The sequence below is a fragment of the Schizosaccharomyces octosporus genome (assembly GCF_000150505.1).
Source record: "Schizosaccharomyces octosporus yFS286 unplaced genomic scaffold supercont6.3, whole genome shotgun sequence".
NCBI lineage: Eukaryota > Fungi > Ascomycota > Schizosaccharomycetes > Schizosaccharomycetales > Schizosaccharomycetaceae > Schizosaccharomyces > Schizosaccharomyces octosporus.
The window spans coordinates 1,702,711-1,724,399 of NW_013185621.1; the positions used below are offsets into that span (position 1 = coordinate 1,702,711).

The 21,689-nt window shown below is 38.2% G+C and overlaps 6 protein-coding genes across 6 annotated transcripts; 2 read left to right on the top strand and 4 right to left on the bottom strand.

Annotated features, from left to right (window-relative positions):
- Positions 1-180: 180 nt before the first annotated feature.
- SOCG_01308 (ATP-dependent RNA helicase Dbp2) lies at positions 181-2,635 on the bottom strand (the record flags this gene model as incomplete). Its single annotated transcript, XM_013164263.1, has 2 exons — positions 181-548; positions 1,345-2,635. The coding sequence occupies 2 exons, from the start codon at positions 2,633-2,635 to the stop codon at positions 181-183; spliced, it is 1,659 nt and encodes a 552-aa protein (XP_013019717.1).
- A 415-nt stretch (positions 2,636-3,050) lies between these two features.
- On the bottom strand, positions 3,051-4,966 carry SOCG_01309 (TENA/THI family protein). Its single transcript, XM_013164264.1, has one exon. It carries the CDS (start codon positions 4,576-4,578, stop codon positions 3,058-3,060), a length of 1,521 nt encoding a protein of 506 aa, XP_013019718.1. The 5' UTR covers positions 4,579-4,966; the 3' UTR covers positions 3,051-3,057.
- A 309-nt stretch (positions 4,967-5,275) lies between these two features.
- On the bottom strand, positions 5,276-8,736 carry SOCG_01310 (TENA/THI family protein). The gene has a single exon (XM_013164265.1). It carries the CDS (start codon positions 7,387-7,389, stop codon positions 5,725-5,727), a length of 1,665 nt encoding a protein of 554 aa, XP_013019719.1. The 5' UTR covers positions 7,390-8,736; the 3' UTR covers positions 5,276-5,724.
- SOCG_01311 (FACT complex component Spt16) lies at positions 8,712-12,047 on the top strand. Its single transcript, XM_013164266.1, has one exon. It carries the CDS (start codon positions 8,891-8,893, stop codon positions 11,942-11,944), a length of 3,054 nt encoding a protein of 1,017 aa, XP_013019720.1. The 5' UTR covers positions 8,712-8,890; the 3' UTR covers positions 11,945-12,047.
- On the bottom strand, positions 12,045-14,078 carry SOCG_01312 (RNA methyltransferase Nop2). The gene has a single exon (XM_013164267.1). The coding sequence runs from the start codon at positions 13,970-13,972 to the stop codon at positions 12,125-12,127; it is 1,848 nt and encodes a 615-aa protein (XP_013019721.1). The 5' UTR covers positions 13,973-14,078; the 3' UTR covers positions 12,045-12,124.
- Positions 14,079-14,161: 83 nt separating this feature from the next.
- On the top strand, positions 14,162-21,629 carry SOCG_01313 (leptomycin efflux transporter Pmd1). The gene has a single exon (XM_013164268.1). The coding sequence runs from the start codon at positions 17,087-17,089 to the stop codon at positions 21,113-21,115; it is 4,029 nt and encodes a 1,342-aa protein (XP_013019722.1). The 5' UTR covers positions 14,162-17,086; the 3' UTR covers positions 21,116-21,629.
- Positions 21,630-21,689: the final 60 nt, after the last annotated feature.

The following is a 21,689-nucleotide window of genomic DNA, read 5'->3' on the forward strand; positions in this document are numbered from 1 at the left end:
TCCTAAAATGTTGTTATCAGTAGCTACTTTGTTTTCGACATATAAAATTTAAACTAAGGACATATATTAATTAAATTCACCAGCCGCATAAACCTAGATTAATCTAATGAATGCATATATATATAACCGAAACCCCAATTCACCTTCCAAAAAAGTTACCCTATTCTGATTTCTCAGATTTTACCATTTAGAGTGACTAAGAGGTTGGTTATTACTGCCAGTAAAGGAGCGACCACGACCACCGCCGTAGCCACCACCGCCGCGGCGGAATCCTCCTCTACCATAACCTCCACCTCTACGATATCCACCGCCGAAACGACCGCCTCCACCAGAGTAACGGACCATCTCTTCTAATTTGGGATCAATCTCCTGCTTGGCTTCCCGCAAGATGCCAACCAACTCTCGAGCTTGCTTGGAGTTGTCAGAAGTAAAGTAGGTGATGGCAGTACCTTTAGCGCCAGCACGTCCAGTACGTCCAATACGGTGAACATAGTCTTCAGTGTTTCCTGGGAAGTCATAATTAACAACGTGAGTAATTCCTTTGACATCTATTTTATGTTAGTAACAACCCCATTGGGTAAATTCTAATTCTTTCACTTCATGCTGGCATTTAAATGGGTATAAGTTTCATGAGGCAGCGTTCCTCATTATACCCAAGATCATGACATGCTCGTTCAACTTTTTTAAGAAGAATCGATCCGCACTCGTATCAAGTCCGAAACTTAAACGCAGAACAGCCGATTCTTCAAAATCTGCTACCTAATCTGCAAGTTTAATCAAAAGATGTTCATGGCAACTTCACCGTAACTTTTTTGGTACAACGTTTGCCAAATTGTTCAAAGTTCAAGAAGAGAATAGGTTTAAATCACACAGTGTGGTTTTCAAAGCAAGTAGCCAAGATTATCCTGGGTTTCAAGGCCCAATAATGCAAATGGCTGGTTTCAAAGCCTCCAGAGAAGTTCGGCACCTGTATGATACCCAACACCGTAAACGAGACCTTTTCATTCCACCACAACCAACCACATTCGCAATCAAGCCTTCCACAACACAAAGCCCACACTATTCATGATTCTAGTGACCATAATCTCCTCTTAATCTTCTCCCCCTTTTTGGAAAAGAAGAACAGCATGTCTTGAGCCAAGCGTTCGCAATAACCGACAGGCTACTCAAAGTTAAAAGAATATCACCTTAGTATGCGAATCCATCTATAATCTCAAACATAATGCCACTCGTACAAATTGAAGGCATCTTCTGATTAAACCTTTCGTCAATCAAACGAAGGTAGCAGGGCATGGAACCCTTTCATAAAGCCTACACAAATAAAAGTTTTTGTAATATACTTACCAATACCTCTGGAAGCAACATCAGTTGCAACCATTACAGGAGATTTTCCAGAACGGAACTCTCCCAATACCCAATCACGCTCATCCTGAGCCTTGTCACCATGAATGGCAAGAGCGGGCCATCCATCTTGTCTTAAAAATCGAGTAATATCATCAGCAACACGTTTTGTGCCTGTGAAAATCAAAACCTTGTTAACGCGATCCTTCAGAATCTCTTCAATATCACGACCGAGACGTGCACTCTTTTCAGAGTTGTCTACGACTTGAATGACTTGCTTAATGTTATGGGAGGCAGACAAGTCCAAAGAACCAACGGTACATTGAATATAATCATTTAAGTAGTCGCGGGCAAGACGTTGAACCTCCTTGGGCCATGTAGCGGAAAACATCAAAGTTTGACGATCAGGACGAATTTGGTCAACGATTTTACGGATTTGAGGTTCGAAACCCATATCCAACATTCGGTCAGCTTCATCCAAAACCAAGTAAGTAACTCTACGAAGGTTTGTCTTATTGGCATCAAGCATATCTAAAAGACGACCAGGGGTTGCAATGCAAATTTCTACACCACGAATCAAATCACGAATTTGAGGACCACGAGGAACACCACCATAAACACAAGTGTTACGAATACGAGAGGAACGGCCAAACTTGGTGCACTCAGTTTGGATTTGGACTGCTAACTCACGTGTAGGAGCCAAAACGAGAACAATGGGGCCATCGCCTGGAGCAAGCAATGGTTGAGCATTAATGTGGACGATTGCGGGTAAGCAGTATGTAAGAGTTTTACCAGAACCAGTTGCAGAAATACCAACCATGTCACGACCAGACATAGCCATGGGCCAAGCTTGTTGTTGAATGGCTGTTGGGGCTTCAAATCCCAATTGCTTAACTTCCTTTAAGACGTAGTTGGGAAAACAAGCCTCATCGAAGTTTGTAACTGGCTTAGGAACGTTCAATCCATGAACGACGATCTCCTTCTCTTTGCGGTAAGCGTCAACTTCAGCATCGGAACGGTTGCTAACATCTTCGTGCTCCTTATAAAAATCCTTTTGGAATGGAGTCAAAGTTTCGTTCGTCCAATCCTTCTTCTCTAAGTTGGCACCTGCTTCGGACTCGTAGAAGTCATTCTTACGGCCACCATATGAAGAACCGTCTCTACCACCTCCGTATGAACCACGAGAGTTGTAACGGCCACCGCCGCCTCTATAACTACCGCGGTTACCTCCGTCAGAATAGCCTCTGCCATAGCCACCGTCTTGGTTATGATAACTATCTCCTCTGTAAGACATCTTTAAAAAATTTGGGTAAGATGGTGTTATGGTAAAGGTATGTTTATTAGGTAGAAACGGCTGGGGTCGGACTATATATAGTGAAAATTTTCAGCAGTTCAAGTGGAGGCAACTTTCAAAAATAACGAAAGCCAATGAAATTTTTTTGTAAAAAAAATTTTCTTTTTATTTTTAAGGAAATAAAAATAAAGAGTGTAAATAAACAAATGAATTCTCTGGATAATTCGTAGGAGAAACCGTTTGTGTTAAAGTGAACAATAATAAAAAGAATGTAATATTTTAATTAAAGTAATTAAAAGACAGAGAAGGTACTACATTGTATGGTATGTACTCGTTTACGAAACCAAATGTCTTCAGCATTTGGCAAATCTAAAAACTATAGTGATTTTCTTGAAGCAAATTAGAGTAAAAACATTATTGAATTAAAATATAGTAGTTTCATTGTCTAAAGTAATATCAAAAGCTGCCATCTCAAACGAAATGCTTTGCTCTAATATATTTAATAGTTGCTGGATTTTTTCAGGTACTAAGGTAGAAGCTTCAGATTCCAAGTTTCTCAAAAGACCGTTGATATGCTCTATGGTTACAGAATCCTTGCAATGTAAAACAAAAGGTTTAAAAGCACCGGAGTCCAAAATATCCATTTTTGAGAATATGTCTTGAAGGATAATAGAAAAAGGAAGCATGGCTACCTGGATACCAAGAACTCCTTCACGTTGTCCAACATCATTGATAAAGGAAGAGTGTGCGTTGACAAATGCAGGTTTTCTATCCACGAATTGTTCAGGTGCCAAACCATACTGCTTGCAAATTTGCAGATGAATTACATTTTCCTCCTTTATGATCTGAATAATATTGGCACTGCGTTCTATAACAGCTATATTAGAAGAAGAAAATGCTGTCAGGCCTGCAGCTTGGGCATTATTCATTAGCATATGATACTTCAGAGCTAGGTATTTCTTAAACTCGTCAATAGCTAAAGTTGTATTCTTAAACTTTTGCAAAAAATGATGCTCAAAAAGAAAGTTCCAGGTTTGTGATAGGTGAGGATGATTTCTAAAATACCCAACGAATTCTCCTTCCTCAAATGGTAAACACCCATAGCCAGAAGAATATTCTAAAGAATTTGCTCCGCGACCTAGATGGAAGCTATACTCAAGAGCATGCTGAGTATAAGCAACGGAACGTTTCACGGCGGTTTGCACGTCCATTTCATTAGCGAGATTAGCAGCAATGGCAGAAGACAAAGCGCAGCTTGTCCCTTTTGCAATTTTTGTAGACAGCCATTTTTGAGGTATGACCAACTGTACTTCGCTAGTGCATAGAACGTATACATACCATGAGGATGGCGTTAAAGAATCCTTGCAAACAAAAAACTCATTATCGAAAGAAATACCATCACAACGAATAATGATATTTTTACATCCAGAGGCAATCAATTTCGCTCCCAATGTCTTCACATCATCGACATGGTGAATCTCGATTGTTTCTTGAGTCATATGTTTCAATAATATACTCGCCTCTGCTATGTTTGGAGTTAATATAGTAGCTCTGGGAATGAGCTCTTTAATAAATAGTTCCAGATAGCCAGGTAAAACGAGCAAAACACCCTTACGTGTAGCAATCAATGGATCCACAACAACAGTCTTAAGTTTGTAACGATCAATCATATCGAGAGTTACTTTGAGTATAGCAGGAATAAATAACATTCCAGTTTTCATAACATTACATTTAACGTCCAACATACACGCGTCTATTTGTTTTTCAACAAAGGGAGCCGGTATTAAATGTACACCATTGACACCAATGGTGTTCTGTGATGTTATAGCGGTTATAGCGCTCATACCATACACAGAATGAGCTGTAAACACCTTCAAATCGGCTTGGATACCAGCACCGCCGCTGCAGTCTGATCCCGCAACTGTAATACAGGTAGAAAGCATGCTGATCAATAGTTTCTATATCGTTAAACAAATAAAAACAATTGCGATATATCAAGGGATCCTAAGAAAGAAATAAATAATAAAAAAAAATAAAACTGGAAACCCTTCTCTTGTCTTGTACACCCTTCTCTATTGTAAAGTTTTACTCAATGACTTATCAATGGGATACGCTCCAAATATTTACAAAAAGACAGTCAGAAAATGCAAGTTTCAAAATAGTAAAATAACATTCGAAAGAAATAAATATATGCGGATCTCGCTTACATACAAACTGACAAATGTTCTGGATGAAAGCAAGCTCTAATAGGGATAATAGTCCATGCTAATATTATCTTAAGGAAAACACTATTATATCGATTCATCCACCATGAATTTAACAAGAGTTGAATAAAATGAAGATAGAAAGAATTAAAAGAAACTTATAATAGAATTTATTGCTTCCTATAGATAATCATTTTCTTTTACTAAAAAATGAAGATGTATGTCAAATGATGTGGAGTAACTATCCCAACTTTTCCTTATTTGAATACTATTTTGGTGATGATAGCATAAGAAAAAAAAAAACAAAAAAACGACAGCAGTCTTAGTCCCATTACAATTCGTTTTACCGTTTCCATCAAGTAGTGGAACAAAATGGCAGCTTTGACATATGTTATACAATTCTACTAGTACTTTTAGTATTTTCTTTACGATTATTGTAAAACTTTTGATATAAATTTTATTAGATTTCCAAAACTATTCAATCTTCCTCATTTCTATACTCAATGATTGAACCTAAGTTTGGACAAGCGTATCATTATATCTAAAAAGAAATCAAAATAAGAATTATTTTTAAACCATTAATTGGAAAAGCGATGTCTAGCTTTCAAGCTTCGTAAAATTTACCACGAATAAACTTCTGTTTGGTCGTTCGAGGTGTATTTTGTTTTCCTAAAAGATTCAATAGGTAGATAAATTTTCACCTTCAAAGTTGATTAGAGCATATCTTGCTATGCTATTTTCTTTCTGCACTAAGCATGCAATCTCAAGAAAGACAGTAGGTATCCTTTGGTTCATCATATATTTTGATAGACTTCTTGAACAATCCCTAAAGAGTAGTGTATACGGAAATCAAACTATCGCAACATTTGCTGAATGTTGATATGCTTAAAGACTAGGGTCTTCTAAATTTTGCTCAACAACATACTTTTGATAGGGGGTTTCCCAAAACAAAATTTCAAATTTCGTAGCACGTACAAACACTTGAATCAACTGTTGAATTCTTTCTGGCGAAAGTGTACACACAGTTTCCTCTAATTGACGGCAACCTCTGCGAACTGCAGAGATGTAGTCTTCGGACACATAATTGTCGATCCACCGTTGATAGGGACCATTCACATCTCTGAAGGGCTCCTTCATTAGACGAAGAGCAATTAAATAATAACCGATTAAGCAAGGAGCCTGCGCAAACTCTAGAGCAGCCAAATCTTGCTGAGAACCAGTATCTAAAATATATCGAGAATATGCAGTACATGCTGGACTTTCTTCAGAAGCTTTGAGGTCCTCTATTGTAATGCCATATTGTTGGCAAAAGGAAACATGAAGCTGTTTTTCCTGAATGACATGGAATACGGACTGAGCCGCTTCAAAAATTCCAAGAAAGGTAGACTCTTTGTAACCCTTAAGGGAGTACGCGCGACTGAATTGAAGTAAATAAAGGTAATCTTGTTTGAGATATTCTTGAAAAGCACGTAGAGGCAAATTACCCTTCGCCAGCATATTAGTAAATTTATGGTAATTATATTCCTTCCAGACAGGAACCACGCTAGGATGGCTAAGCAAATATTCCAAAAAGTGACCTGGAGCAAAAGGAGCGATCCGTAGGCGGCTCATATGATTTAATAAATTCGTACTACAAATGTTTATAGATGGGCTTTGAGAGATAGCACCATGAACATAATCAATGGCAAACTGAACAGAATCGAGCATGGTATGATCCCAGGCAAGGAAGGAAGCAATTGCTGAAGATAAGGTACAGCCTGTACCATGAACTTCTCCTTGATTTAGGTATGTCGAGGAAAAATGATAATATTTTTTTCCATCGTATAAAATATCAACGACCTGGAGTTCCAATTCGCCTTGCTCTTCTTTTGTGGCTTTTAAACCAAGTTGATTGAGTGGCATATGCCCACCTTTCAGCAGGACATAGCGTGCTCCAAAACTATGTATCAAGGAAGCGAGTTTCTCCATTGAAGAGATAGAATTGACCTCGGGAACATCGCCATTTACCCGTTTGGCAAACGCTAGTGCTTCTGGTATATTTGGTGTAATAAGAGTCGTTACAGGAAGAAGATATTTAATAATAGTCTCTACTATATCTTCATTTGAAAGAGAATCACCAGAGGTAGCGATCATAACTGGGTCAACGATAACCTCCTTTATGTTGTGTTTCACGACGGACTTAACGACTGCTTGGACAATTTCCACGTTGCTAAGCATTCCCGTTTTAACGACATTACAAGGAACGTCTTGAAGGCAACAATCAATCTGGGACTCGACAAAGGAGGCAGACATGTTTTCCACTTTATCTACTCGCTCCGCGTTTTCCGCAACTACGCAAGAAATCGCGCTCATTCCATAGACGCCTAGACTGGTCATCGTCTTTAAATCCGCTTGGATTCCAGCACCTCCACTACAGTCAGATCCAGCTACAGTGAGACATACTGGGATATCGCGACGTTTGATGGTGTATCCCATTGGATCCAAGACTGTCTCAATCCTAGTTGCATCGAATTGACTTGATAAAGAAGCATATAAGCTGTTTGAGGGCATAATGCTTAATAGAAAGTAGAAAAAAAGCCAACTTTTTTAGCAAATCACGCTGAGTTTTTAGGATAAATTTCCGCAAATACCAAGGCTCCTACTTGGTTTTTAAACAGATAACCATCAGCAATTGATTTTGACTATGAAAAGATACTTCCATTTATATAATTAGAGACGCATAGCTGTAAGCGTCCTTACCAAGACCGGTATCACTCTGCCGCTAGATATTATCGGTCGCAAGTACCCAGCAATTGGTATAAACGAACACTTATTTTATAAAGTTAATTTAACCGAAAAAATTATTGTGAGAACATCTTTGACAAAAGTTTTGCTGCTTTAATTTCCTCTTCTTTTGTTCTTTCTTATTTATTTATTTATTTTTTTAAAAAGAATACCCTCCACATCTCTTGATATAGGGATATCCAAGAATGCAACCTCATAGTCAAGTGAAAGCTAACCAATGCAGAAAAATTATCAATAAATCATTGAAAATCATTTACCGAACGGAGGAGATCAAGAAGAATCATTCTATTGACTCACAAATTCTTTTCATAATTCGAACAGCAGTTGGAAATATTTTGACATAGGGGAGCTGGAGCTCTTGTGCACATGAAATATTGATGCAAGAAAAGTCATATGGAAACTGAATCAGCACGATCATCGGGTATTAAACCAGTACTCCTAATAAATGGCCAAATAGACTCAGTATGAGTGGTGATTCTAGATTAGTGGATTCTCTTCAATCAGTAAAACGCTTGTTAGAATGGCAATCTTTCGAGAGAGTGAATAGAGGACTATTCTGATATATCAAAGAAAAAAGTAACCAAAAGGTGATATCGCTTAAGTTGCTTGTCCATATTTTAATAATAGTCCATGGAGTCAAGGGATCGTTCATGACCATTTCCTTATGATAGTGTATAGATGTTCGCAAAATAGCTTTCTGACGTATCGATAATTACTATGAATAATTGATGTGCCTTTGGATATTCAAAATATACTCTTGGCAATGAAGCTATACGACGCGCTTTAAAGGAGACTTTACAACATTGGTAAACGCTACAACAAACGTGTTATAGTTAATAGATACAGTGTTCAAAATGCTTGCAAAGACATAAGTAATGTGGTTAATGCTCCAAAGGTATAAGCAGAGTAGAGTGCGAACTGGAAGATACCAATCCAAAATTATCTGACAAAAACTAAATCAAGGATTCATTTTTTTAAAAAATAATAAAAATTTCTTCAAGTACTTACAACGGAAATAGTCTATACTAATTATAGACATGGTTGCCGTTCTCATTGCTAAAGAAACACGCTCTTCAGTTCCACCAAAACCATTAACCTCACTTTTCCCTTACGAGACAAATCAAGAAAATATAGTGGGGATTTTGGAAATATTATTTTATAAAAAAAGATTTCATTTAGTTTTCCTGAGAAAGGGCCTCAGACATTCGTGTTGAGTGCAAAAGTTCGGTCGTTTCAGAGATTCTATTGAAATACTGCTTAGTAAATCATGGCAGAATATCATATCGACTCTAACGTTTTTCATAAACGTCTAAATACATTAATTTCTTCATGGAAAGATGCCTCAGATGCAAACGAACTTTTCCAAGGCTGTGAAAGCATTTTAGTAGTTATTGGCACAGCGGATGTACCAAATCCCTATCAAAAATCTGCTGCTATGCATACCTGGCTTCTTGGATACGAATTTCCTTCAACCTTGATGCTTGTGGAAAAAGAACGAATTACCTTTTTGACCTCCAATACCAAAGCGGGTATGCTTACTCAGTTGTCTGAAGCAGAAAACAAGGCTGCAGAGGTTGATATATTAAAACGCACTAAGGATCCAGCAGAGAATCGCGCATTGTTTGAAGAAATTGTAAAGCGCGTGCGTGCTTCTAATAAGAAGATTGGTATTTTTCCCAAAGACGTCAATCAAGGAAAGTTTGTGAATGAATGGAATGAAGTTTTTGAGCCCGTCAAATCAGAGTTTGAAATGGTTGATGCCAGCATGGGTTTGGCTAAAGCATTGGCTGTGAAAGATGAACAAGAAATAACAAACGTCAAGGATGCTTCACGGGTCAGCGTCGCTTCAATGACTAAATACTTCGCTGATGAGTTGTCTAGATTTGTCGATCAAGGAGTAAGAACAACCCATTCTAAATTTGCTGAACGTCTTGAGCGCTTGATCGATAATGAGTCTTTCTTTCAAAAGAAAGATGTTCGTTTAGGCGATATTGATACAGAGCAGATTGAATGGTGCTATACTCCGATCATTCAGTCTGGCGGACAATATGATTTAAAACCTTCTGCTATCACAGATGACCGAAATTTACATGGTGACGTTGTTATTTGTTCTTTAGGTATTCGTTACAAGTCTTACTGCTCTAACATTGGCCGTACTTATTTGTTTGATCCTAGTCCTGAACAACAGAAAAATTACTCATTTCTTGCGGCGTTGCAAGGAAAATTAATCGATTCTTGTCGTGACGGAGCTGTGATCAAAGATATTTATACCAAAATACTGGGCTTCATTAGATCAAAACGACCTGAACTGGAAGGTCATTTTGTAAAGAATTTAGGCGCTGGTATTGGTATCGAATTCCGTGAGTCTTCTTTACTTGTAAATGCCAAAAATACTCGTACCTTGAAAGCAGGCATGACAATGAATCTTAGTATCGGATTTGCCAACTTGGTTAATCCTAAACCAAAGAATTCTCACCCTAAGGAGTATTCTCTTCTACTGGTAGACACCATTCAAGTGACGCGTGGTGATCCTGTTGTTCTTACGAATTCTCCAAAAGCGCAAGCTGATATCTCATACTTTTTTGGAGAAGATGCCGATGATTTAGACGATGCTCCAAAACCACGTAAGCCAACTCGTGGAACCGCCACTGTGTCGAGTCATAAAGGTAAAACTCGAAGCGAGACTAGAGAAGTGGATGATTCCGCTGAGAAACGTCGCACTGAACATCAAAAACAGTTGGCTGCTAGAAAACAAAGTGAAGGTCTTCAAAGATTTGCTGAAGGTTCAACACATAAAGCTGGAACTGAAAAGCCAACAGTTAAACGGTACGAATCCTATAAGCGTGATTCCCAAATGCCTCAGGCTATTGGAGAACTACGGATATTGGTAGATTATAAAGCTCAAAGTATCATTCTACCCATCTTTGGTCGTCCTGTTCCTTTCCATATATCTTCTTTAAAGAACGTTAGTAAAAATGACGAGGGAAGCCTTGTTTACCTACGGTTGAACTTCCTTAGTCCTGGCCAAATTGGTGGTAAAAAAGATGAACAGCCCTTCGAGGATCCTAACGCGCAGTTTATTAGGAGTTTCACTTTTAGAAGCTCTGATAATTCTAGAATGAATCAAATTTTCAAAGACATCCAAGATATGAAGAAGGCAGCTACTAAACGTGAGGCTGAAAAGAAAGAGTTTGCCGATGTCGTTGAGCAAGAAAATTTGATTGAAATCAAAAATCGTCGCCCTATTCATCTCAATGATGTTTATGTTCGCCCTGCCTTGGATGGTAAACGCTTGCCAGGTTTCGTTGAAATTCACCAAAATGGTATACGTTATCAATCTCCACTTCGATCAGATAGTCATATTGATCTACTATTCTCAAATATGAAGCATCTGTTTTTCCAGCCTTGTGAAGGTGAATTGATTGTTTTGGTTCACATTCATCTGAATGCTCCGATTATGGTTGGAAAGCGGAAAACGCAAGACGTTCAATTCTATAGAGAGGTATCTGACATCCAATTTGACGAAACAGGAAACAAAAAGAGGAAATATATGTACGGTGACGAAGATGAAATTGAGCAAGAACAAGAAGAACGACGTCGTCGTGCCCAGCTAGATAGAGAGTTTAAAACTTTCGGTGAAAGAATTGCCGAAGCTAGCGATGGTCAAGTCGAACTTGATATCCCATTCCGTGAGCTTGCATTTAGCGGTGTGCCATTCAGATCAAATGTATTGCTGCAGCCAACGACAGATTGCTTGGTTCAGTTGACTGATACCCCATTCACAGTAGTTACCCTTTCAGAAATTGAAATCGCTCATTTGGAACGTGTACAGTTTGGATTAAAGAATTTTGATTTGGTGTTTATTTTCCAAAACTTTCATCGACCACCTGTTCATATAAACACAATTCCAATGGAACAGTTGGACAATGTAAAGGAATGGTTGGATTCTTGCGATATTTGTTACAGTGAAGGACCCCTAAACTTGAACTGGACAACTATTATGAAAACAGTGAACGAGGATCCTGTCGCCTTTTTCCAGGAAGGTGGTTGGGGATTTCTCGGTACGGGAAGTGATGATGAAGCTGAAAATAGTGACGAAGAAGTCTCTGAATATGAAGGTTCGGATGTCGAATCTGATGAACCCTCTGAAGAAGACTCAGAAGAATATAGTGAAGCAGCTAGTGACGAAGAAGATAGTGGAAGTGAAGTTGAAGAAGAGGAAGAAAGTGGTGAGGATTGGGATGAACTTGAACGAAAGGCCCAGCAGGAAGATGCAAGGCGCGAAGATGGTGGTGGTCATCCTTTGAAAAAGAGAAGATAAACCGGTTAATCTAATAGAGTTGTTAACGTTTAGGTATATGTCAATATATTTTCATATAGTACATTGTAAACAATATTCACACTACAGGCAAAACTAAAAGTACGAACCAGTAAAATAACTAAATTTATTCGTTTAATTTATCCAAAACTCCCTTTAACCTATCAGAATTCCAAAATTAAATTAGTTTTTTTTAGAAACCTTGTAACCCTTAGACTTCAACCATTTTCTACGGTTCTCTTCAATGATAGCTTTATCAGCTTCATCGTCAAAAGTGAGGTTATCATTCTCAGAGTTTGCACTGACAGAGTCATCTTCTGCATTGTAGTGCTCTTCTTCTTCTTCAGCAGCAGCATCATCAACTGTACGAGGAATCTTGTCTGAAACTTTCTTGAGCTTAGCAACGAAGAAACCGTCAATGTTATGAACATGAGGATAATACCTCCGGGTTAATTTCATGCTAGGGTGAAAACGCTTTTCACGGAAACGAACAAACCCTTCACGGCCAAATTCAAGGCCAGTAGAAACAAGCTTAACGTTTGGACGCTTCTTCAAAGCATACTGAATGACAGCTTCATCTTCCTCAACTGTAATACTACAAGTAGAATAAACGATATAACCGCCTGTCTTGCTATCGGCATCAACAGAATCAATGGCACTCAAAAGCAGTTGTCTCTGAAGATGACTAAGTGTGTCAAAGTCCCGCTCAGATTTGTTTGTTTTTACAGATTGATCTTTGTAAATGACACCGGTACCAGAACAAGGAGCATCAAGCATAACACGATCGAAGCCACCTAATACATCATTAGGAAACTTCCTACCATCATAATTACAAACAATCGCATTTCGTACTCCTAGACGGTGAATGTTGGCTGTTAAAGCTTTGGTACGAGCTTTATTAGCATCGTTAGCAAAGATAACACCAGTATTCTTTTGTAAAGCCGCAACATAAGTAATTTTACCACCGGGAGCAGAAGACATATCAAGAATTCGTTCATTAGGCTGAGGTGCAAGGGCCATTACTGGCAAAAATGAAGATGCGGCTTGCAAGATATAATGACCAGCGAGGTATTCAGGGGTGGCACCAATAGGAACTTGCGACTCAAAGACTTGCAAACCAACCTTTGACCATTTACCTATAGGCTCGAGGTTTACACCACGATTAATCAGAGCCTGCGCTAATTCACGACGTTGAGTTTTGAGGGTGTTTGTACGGATAGTAACCGGGCGAGGCAATTCGTTAGATTCAAAGAATTCGATGGCTTCGGAGACAGGGAATAGTTCAAAAAACTTTTCAGTAAGGAACCTTGAGTAACCATAATAGACACTGACATCGCTTATAAGCTGGTCGACATATTCAGCGCGGCTACGACCAGGTTCGCAAAGATTTTTAAAGTCATTCAAGACACGATTGATTTCTTGAATACGGAGTTGAATTTGGGACAAATCCTGAGTAAAAGCGCTCGTTGGTTGACCATCGACAAGACCAGCCTCATCTTTAGGTGGAAGAATAGTAGGAGCAGTAGGATGGATATTGGTATGCAACTCTTCTTCAGCTTCCTTTTTTTCTAACTCGGCCTCTTCATCTAATTTACGAGACATGGCTTCCAAGTTGGCAACTTGCAAATCATCCTCGTCGCCTGAGTCGTCACTGAACATTGGCTTCGCGCGGTTTTCTTCGTCAGAATCGAAAACAGAATCTTGTTCTGATTCTTCGTCATCTTCGCCATCCTGTACAAACTCATCTTGAGCTAGATCATCATCTTCGTCACCCTCTAATTCTGACAATTCCTCGGCTTCTTCAAATTCATCACCAGATGCTTCTAAGTCATTGTTTTCGGGTTCTGATTCTGATTCTTCAAAAAGACTCTTCTTTTCTTGGGCAATTTGCTTTTTAGGGGGTTGTAAAGCAGCAGTTTCTTCCGTTGATTTTCTCTTTTTCTCTGCCTTTGCGTTAGGCTTTTTGACAGTCCCGCGAGTTTCTTCTAACGTGGGAGGCACTCCTTGTTTACTTTTTTGTTTTCTACCCATTCTTTATTATTAACAAGTGGTTTCTGTGACACAATCCCCAAATGTTTATGTTTGGTAGAATCTAAAAAATTAAGCACCACTCTTTTCTTTATGGATAAGATGTTCCCTTGTGTCTTTATTATGTTTAACGTACTGCAGTATAATACTGTATGTGTGGTCCTTTATTTTTGACCGTAGTGGACTACTGACCACAGCGCGGGTAGAGATTTCAAAATTGAATTGTTATGTACCTTATGCCTATTTTGAAGAGATTCTAAATTTGGGAAATTCTGTACCGTTAAGAAATATAAAAAGTATAGAGACATGTAAACGGTTCTCGTATGGAACGTGGATACACGTTTACCAAGTATAACGATATCCTAGATGAAATCCATCAAAGAATAAATGAATAGCGTATTTATTCAACGTTAATTGGCAGCTGGGCTAACATCTGTATTTGAATAACCGATTTCAATGAACTCGTCTTTGGATTTGCATTTTCAGTTATAGTTGAAGTTGATATGTTATTGAAGATAGTTGCGTAGTATTTAGAAGCAATTATTGACACTGAATTACTAAAATTTGGTTATGTCCATTCGTTCTCTGATTATTTTTGGTCGCATCTAGGGACGTTAGCTCCGTGAACATTGGTGATTTCTAGTGCAGAGTATGGATGATACTCCCTTCAAAGAAACGGAAGGTGCTGGGAAGCTGAACTAAATTCGAATTATTTTGCAAGGTTATTGAATAACTTTAACACGTGGAGGTTGAAAATATTATCCCGCTGAAGGTTTCTTCTCATTTATCTGAACTTTTGTTTAGGGCGCACATACATGATGGCCTCTTTGCGCTTGTGTATTCTGTCTTTCTAGAATCTATATACCAAATCTCGGAGTGGACGAAATTGTTTCAATAATGGAAGGTAGATTCAATATCAATTAGTATGCAAATGCAAGGGCTACTCAAAGGCCCTAGTGGACACTGAATTACCCTCTCCTGGTTTTTTTGTCGTCGTTTTATTCCACTAAGAAAAAATTGATCGAAAGTTCAATGGTTCTATTTTTATCGGTCTGAAGAGGATTGGAACGGGATGTCGTCAGTCATATGAAACGAAAAGTTGATGTGGTATTTTCATTTTTTTGCATGCTAACTACTACTTTTCTTTGACAGAAGGGATAGCTTCACAACTCTACGGGTTTCGTACGGTATTTCTCACAATCTTTGCCTTTGCACGTATTCTTTAATTTAGCTAAACGTCTCTTCAAAGTACCGACAATAACAGGATCTCGTGTTTTTCTTTGATTAATAAGAGGTGCATCTCATTGATTGTACGTTCTTACCCTGTATATTAATAGGGTATACATACAAATGAAAATACATCCTATGGCATTTCACTGTTCCATTGCGTTTTTTTTTTCAATAGGCTTGCTTTGGTTTTACTACTTGCTCAAGATTATCCCGTTGCTTCTTGAAACATTGAATATCCACCATGATGGTTGAAATAAAAGACAAACGAGATCATAGTAACAATCGTTCACCAAAGTTTCTAATTATTTTCCGTTCAATTGGACCTTCTGATCCTTTTGATTGATTTAAAGCCTCTTAACATTTGGTTATGAACACGACTAGAAAATACTTTGAAACGAATGGATCTTCAACTAAGGTAGATTGTTCTTGTACTCTGACAGGATCAAAAGGTCTTAAATGCATTGTAATTGCGCATTCGCAGTTTACAAATGGATTTCAGATTTATTGTATTGAAAAACAGGTTTTACTTGAACTATGAAAGGGCTTCAGTACATTAGACATAAGGATTCACTATACATGTGGAAGCAAGCAATGAAAACTGAGAAAAACTGCAAATTTATTTCTTTTCAGAACTTTTCATCAATACAGCACGCACAACACATTGAATGGGAATCTTTCTATGCCACTAGAAAGAGTTTGCATATCTGTTTGACCTCATGTATAGATTCATATCTCTTAAAATCTGTTTCTATGATAACATTTCAAGGAGGGATTCAAAAACCTGAAGAGCTGAAAATAAACGTTTTTACGAAAAGAAAAACTCATATGGGTAAAAAGAAAAAAATTTTCAATTTCGAGCTTTTGTGGAAACGAAACGATTTGTTTTTACCACGTTGAGGAGGTTCGTCATTAACAATTTTTCATCAATTTATATTCCGATCGTAGGATCTAAGCCTCTTCAATTATGTGTACTGTTTCTTAAGAAATAACTTCACAAGAAGTAGACTAGTTTTCTATCCGTTCTCGGATATTTCTGAAAGGATGGTTTTGAGATCAATCTAAACGTGCATTGGATTTCCTATTACATACCTCTGTTGGCAGATAGAATGTTCGAGTCTCAATATTTCTTATTCAGTACGTTTTTTTGAGAAAGAAAGGGGCGAGCATCTCGGTCTTAGTTAAATCCATGGTTTTCGGGGATTTCATGAATGGCATATAAGGACCATTTAGAATCCAGTTCTGCTCCCTTGTCCCTGTACCTATCCGTTTAGTTCCTTTCCTTTTAAGGAAAAAGAAGAAAGAAAGAAAAAATCGAAAAAGAATTGACGAATTGACACAAGGAAGTACACGTTTAGTAGCCTGAAGTGTTATATGAATTTTCCCAGAGAACAATAGTTTGCCTGGTTGAACTTAAAAATATATGATTAGTGATTGAAAGCTAGTCGGTTTTTAAAGGATCGCTTTTATTTTTCAATCTCGTCAAGTTACTTTCACTTTCGTCATTCAATTTCTTGAAGGAGTTTATCGTCAAGAATTGTTTCAAAGCGGATAGATTTTATCCTTAGTTTTTTCTAACTTCTTTTTATTTTTGAGAAATCTGCTTGTATGGAGTAATCGAAAGATTATACACGAAAACAGCATTCAGATATTTGGTAGAAAGAGCCTTGATTTTATCAATTTTCTTACTAGTTTGTGAAAAGACATACTCGTTGTCTTCGCTAGTTCACTCTATTTCTCTGATTTTTTAATTTCTTAATATATACCATAAGAATTGCAAACATTATCAGACCGTTTTTCTTATTTTTTAGTACCTTGGAATTCTTCTAATCTTTTATTCCTACTACTCTTTATTTTTTAATCTAATACTGTCCGACCTAATTCTTGACAATGACGGATTTAAAAATCTCAGCATCTAAGAAGTCTAATGTTGAAGAAAACAGCGAACATAGCCTTGTTGTTGTCGATCAGCTGCCCTCAAATAGCTTGAACAATCCAGAAGAAATTCTTGAGGTTGTTGAAGATCCGTTCGCAAAGTATACTGCTGAAGAGCGTGAAATTCTGTATCGCCAGATAAATGATTCTGAGGCTAAAGTAGCTGGATATACACGAATCCTTACGTGTAACGACAAGTGGGATTATTTGCTACAGTTAATAGGTTGTCTTACTGCTATTGGTGCCGGACTTGGTCTTCCTTTCTTGGCTCTCATTGCTGGTAAGCTAAGTAAAGTTTTCACCGATTATTTTAGCGGACAGAATGTTGATAACTTTCAACATAGTGTAAATCAATTCGTGCTATATTTTGTTTATATTGCCATTGGTGTTTTTGGTTGTTCTTTTGTCTATACAGTTGCATTTATCGTATCTGGCGAACGAATCTCGCGGGAAATTCGTAAGCAATATTTGCATGCCGTCCTTAGTCAAAACGTTGGTTATTTTGACCATCTTGGAGCAGGCGAGATTACCACACGTATAACTAGTGACACAAATTACATTCAGGATGGTTTAGGCGAAAAGGTTGGTTTGGTGCTTTCTTCTGCTTCCACGTTTGTGTCTGGATTTGTAATTGGTTTCATTCGAGCTTGGAAGTTCACTCTCATTATTAGTTCCATGCTGTTGGCTATTCTTGGTGGTATGACATTCGGTATTAGTTATATAACAAAATATTCGAAACCTCATATTGGACAGCTATCTAGTTCTAGTTCTTTTGTCGAAGAAGTTTTTTCAAATGTACGTAATGCGCTTGCGTTTGGTACCCAGAGATTATTAACCGAATCTTACGCTAAATTTTTAAGTCCTGCTAAACGTTATGGCACCAAACGAGCCCTCGTTATGGGTGTAATGACTGGGTGGATGTTTTTTGTATCATATGGCTATTATGGTCTTGCTTTTTGGGAAGGTGGTCGTCTTTTGCACGCTGGCGAATTAAATGTGGACAAACTCATCTCTTGCTTTTTTGCTGTTATGACCGCATCATATAGTTTGGCAAATATTACGCCGCAAATGCAAGCTTTCGCGAACTGCGCGTCTGCCGCAAAGAAGATCTTTGATACAATTGACAGGACTAGTCCAATAAACATATTCTCTTCCAGTGGTAAACAGCTTGAGAAAGTTCATGGAGAAGTTGAGTTGAAAAATGTACGTTTTGTATATCCTACTAGACCAGAGGTTGTGGTTTTGGACGACTTCTCTTTGTTGTGCCCTGCTGGTAAAATTACTGCGCTTGTCGGTGCTAGTGGTAGCGGAAAATCTACCATAATAGGTCTTGTGGAGCGTTTTTATGATCCCATCGCAGGGCAGGTTATGTTAGATGGTGAAGACATCGGTGATCTAAATACTGCATGGTTGCGCAGCCATATCTCCTTGGTACAGCAGGAACCAGTTTTGTTTGCAGTATCTGTTTTTGAGAACATCGCCTTTGGTTTGATTGACAATGACTTGTTTAAGTTTACGGAGGATGAAGTACGAGAGCGCGTGTTCTGTGCTGCTAAAACTGCCAATGCTTATGAATTCATTATGACTTTACCTGAAAAATTTGATACAAATGTAGGCCAGCAAGGCTTTTTATTGTCTGGTGGACAGAAGCAAAGAATTGCAATTGCAAGAGCTATTATTAGTGATCCTAAAATCCTACTCCTGGATGAAGCAACAAGTGCCTTAGATACTAATAGTGAAGTTAGCGTTCAAAAGGCCTTAGAAGATGCTTCGAAATCTCGCACAACTATAGTCGTTGCACATCGTTTATCGACAATCCGCAATGCTGATAACATTGTAGTAGTCAACGCTGGAAAGATTGTTGAACAGGGAACCCACTCTGACCTATTATCGTTAAATGGTGCTTATGCGAAATTGGTGGAAATGCAGAAATTTAGAGAAACAAACAACGATGATGCTGTTATTATAGAAGAGGAGAATATTGATGGATCTCGTATTACTGTCGCACAAAGTGGAAACGATGATTCTTCGTCCAAAGAGATCCATCCTGTTAATCAAGAAAAAGTCAATGGCACAATTTCACTGCGCAACATACCGCTTACCAAGTTACCGATGGATGGTGTTCCAGATTTATCAAAGAAAAGCTTAGATAATATAGGTGACGAAAGCACGGATACAGATAGCACGTCAAAGCTTGAGAGTAATGTCGCCAAAATGAGCACCTGGAGAACATTGGTTTTTATTCATTCCTTTGTTGATGGTGCTTTAGAAATTGCTTACGTTTCAGTTGGGATTCTAGCGTCCATGGTTTGTGGTGCCGCATACCCTGTACAAGCAGTAGTTAACGCGTGGTATATGAATATTTTTGCAAATGTTGCGTCTCCGGATTATTTTCATCAGGTTAACACATTTGCTGTCTATTGGTTAATTCTTGCCATTGCGGAATTTTTTGGTCATTCCATGTCTCAAATAGCTATGTCCTATATGTCAGAATCCATATTATTACGCATTCGTCGACATGTCTTCAGTGTCCTTATCCGACAAGACATTGAGTTCTTTGACCGCAGTGAAAATTCTGTGGGTACTTTGACTACTTCACTATCAACTTCCATTCAAAACTTGGAGGGCTTGACCGGGACCACACTCGGAACTTTTATGCAGATTTTTACGAACATAGTTTCTGTTTCAATTCTTTCGCTAATCCTTGGATGGAAATTGTCTTTAGTTATTTTAGCTACTTCTCCCGTAATGATTGCATCTGGTTATTATAGGGTCGCTGCGTTAGATCGTATCCAAAACAATTTGTCTGAAGCATGCAAAGCGTCGGCGGCATTTGCTTGTGAATCCACATCGGCTATAAAAACGGTTGCTAGTCTCACAAGGGAATCGAAGATTTACGAACATTATTGCGCATCACTAGTTCAACCAGGTAAGGAGACGGCATTCTCGTCCATGGTTTCCGCTTTTTTGTTTGCTGCATCTCAAGCTGTAACGTTCTTAGTGAATGGGTTGGGTTTTTGGTACGGTGCTACTCTAGTGCGTAAAGGCGAGTACAATCTAGTCCATTTCTTCACTTGTTATATCGGCGTCGTTTATGGTGTACAGCAAGCTGGACAAGTTTTGGGTTATGCGGCAGATGTTTCAAAGGCCAAGTCGAGCGCTGCCTCAATCAAATATATCTGTGATAGCAAACCAAAAATTGATACTTGGTCTGAAGAGGGACTTAGAATTGAAACATTGGGAAATTCCTCCATTGTTTTTGAGGCTGTAAGGTTTCATTATCCTACGAGAAAGCACATTCAAGTGCTGCGTGGACTCAATTTGACGATTAAACCTGGCCAATTTGTTGCTTTTGTGGGTGCTTCAGGGTGCGGTAAGTCAACGATGATTGGCTTAATTGAACGCTTTTATGACTGCCAAAGTGGATCTATAAAAGTAGGAGGTGTCGATATCCGTGAATACAACATTAATGATTATCGTGAGCAGATAGCACTTGTGTCGCAAGAGCCCACTTTATACCAGGGAACTATTCGAGAGAATATTGTTCTTGGTGCTTCGAGAGATGTTAGAGATGAAGAGATTATTGAATGCTGTAAGATGGCAAATATCCATGACTTTATTATGGGTTTGCCTAACGGTTACGAAACACTTTCCGGAAGGAAGGGTTCTTCGTTTTCTGGTGGACAGAAGCAGAGAATTGCCATTGCTCGTGCGCTTATTCGTAACCCTAAAATATTGTTATTAGATGAAGCAACAAGTGCTTTGGACAGTTATAGTGAAAAGGTGGTCCAAGAAGTTTTGAATAGGGCTTCTGAAGGTCGTACCACGGTAGCTATTGCTCATCGCTTATCGTCTATCCAACATGCTGACTGTATTTTTGTACTTGACAAAGGCATTATTGTAGAAACAGGTACACACAGTGAGCTTGTGAAGAAAGGAGGTCGTTACCATGAACTTGTAATTGAACAAGGTCTTGGGAATTGACGAAAAAAGCAAGAGGTAAGCTTTTGATTTCTCATTTAGTTTTGACATTATATACGTTATCTGTTGTGAACATAATGCGTTTCAGTTAATGAATTCCAATACAGTTAATTTTTATATGTTATAAGTTAAATATTATGTGCCGTGATATAATGTCCATGCATTCGTATTTGTTTGTTCACTGTCTTTATTCTTAGTCCGTTTCTGTATTATAGAAATGTTTGATGCCTTAAGTGTTTAAAACAAATATTTGGCCTTTGGACTTTCTTCGCTGATTTGCATTTCCGTTTTTCTCGCTTTCCAAATTCTACCTCTTAGCCAAATTCCTGGACAATAATAGTAACCTTATATATAGCTAAATTCACCACAAGCTGCTCTTTTCACAAATATTTATTTTTACAAAGTTTAAGTCACTCCCTTAATGCTACTGCGAACTTATATCTTCTGAACATAAGCAACTATGTGTGTGTCTTTCCATAGTATAATAGAATTATATGAAGAATTTAACCATAAAGCCCTTGAAAGATGTTTTTGATCCTGTAATACTAAGAATGATTCATCGAATGGAATTATAGCC

Bases quoted from the DNA above. Each gene is read 5' to 3' on its own strand.
- SOCG_01309 (XM_013164264.1), bottom strand. From the start codon at position 4,578: ATGCTTTCTACCTGTATTACAGTTGCGGGATCAGACTGCAGCGGCGGT.
- SOCG_01310 (XM_013164265.1), bottom strand. From the start codon at position 7,389: ATGCCCTCAAACAGCTTATATGCTTCTTTATCAAGTCAATTCGATGCA.
- SOCG_01311 (XM_013164266.1), top strand. From the start codon at position 8,891: ATGGCAGAATATCATATCGACTCTAACGTTTTTCATAAACGTCTAAAT.
- SOCG_01312 (XM_013164267.1), bottom strand. From the start codon at position 13,972: ATGGGTAGAAAACAAAAAAGTAAACAAGGAGTGCCTCCCACGTTAGAA.
- SOCG_01313 (XM_013164268.1), top strand. From the start codon at position 17,087: ATGACGGATTTAAAAATCTCAGCATCTAAGAAGTCTAATGTTGAAGAA.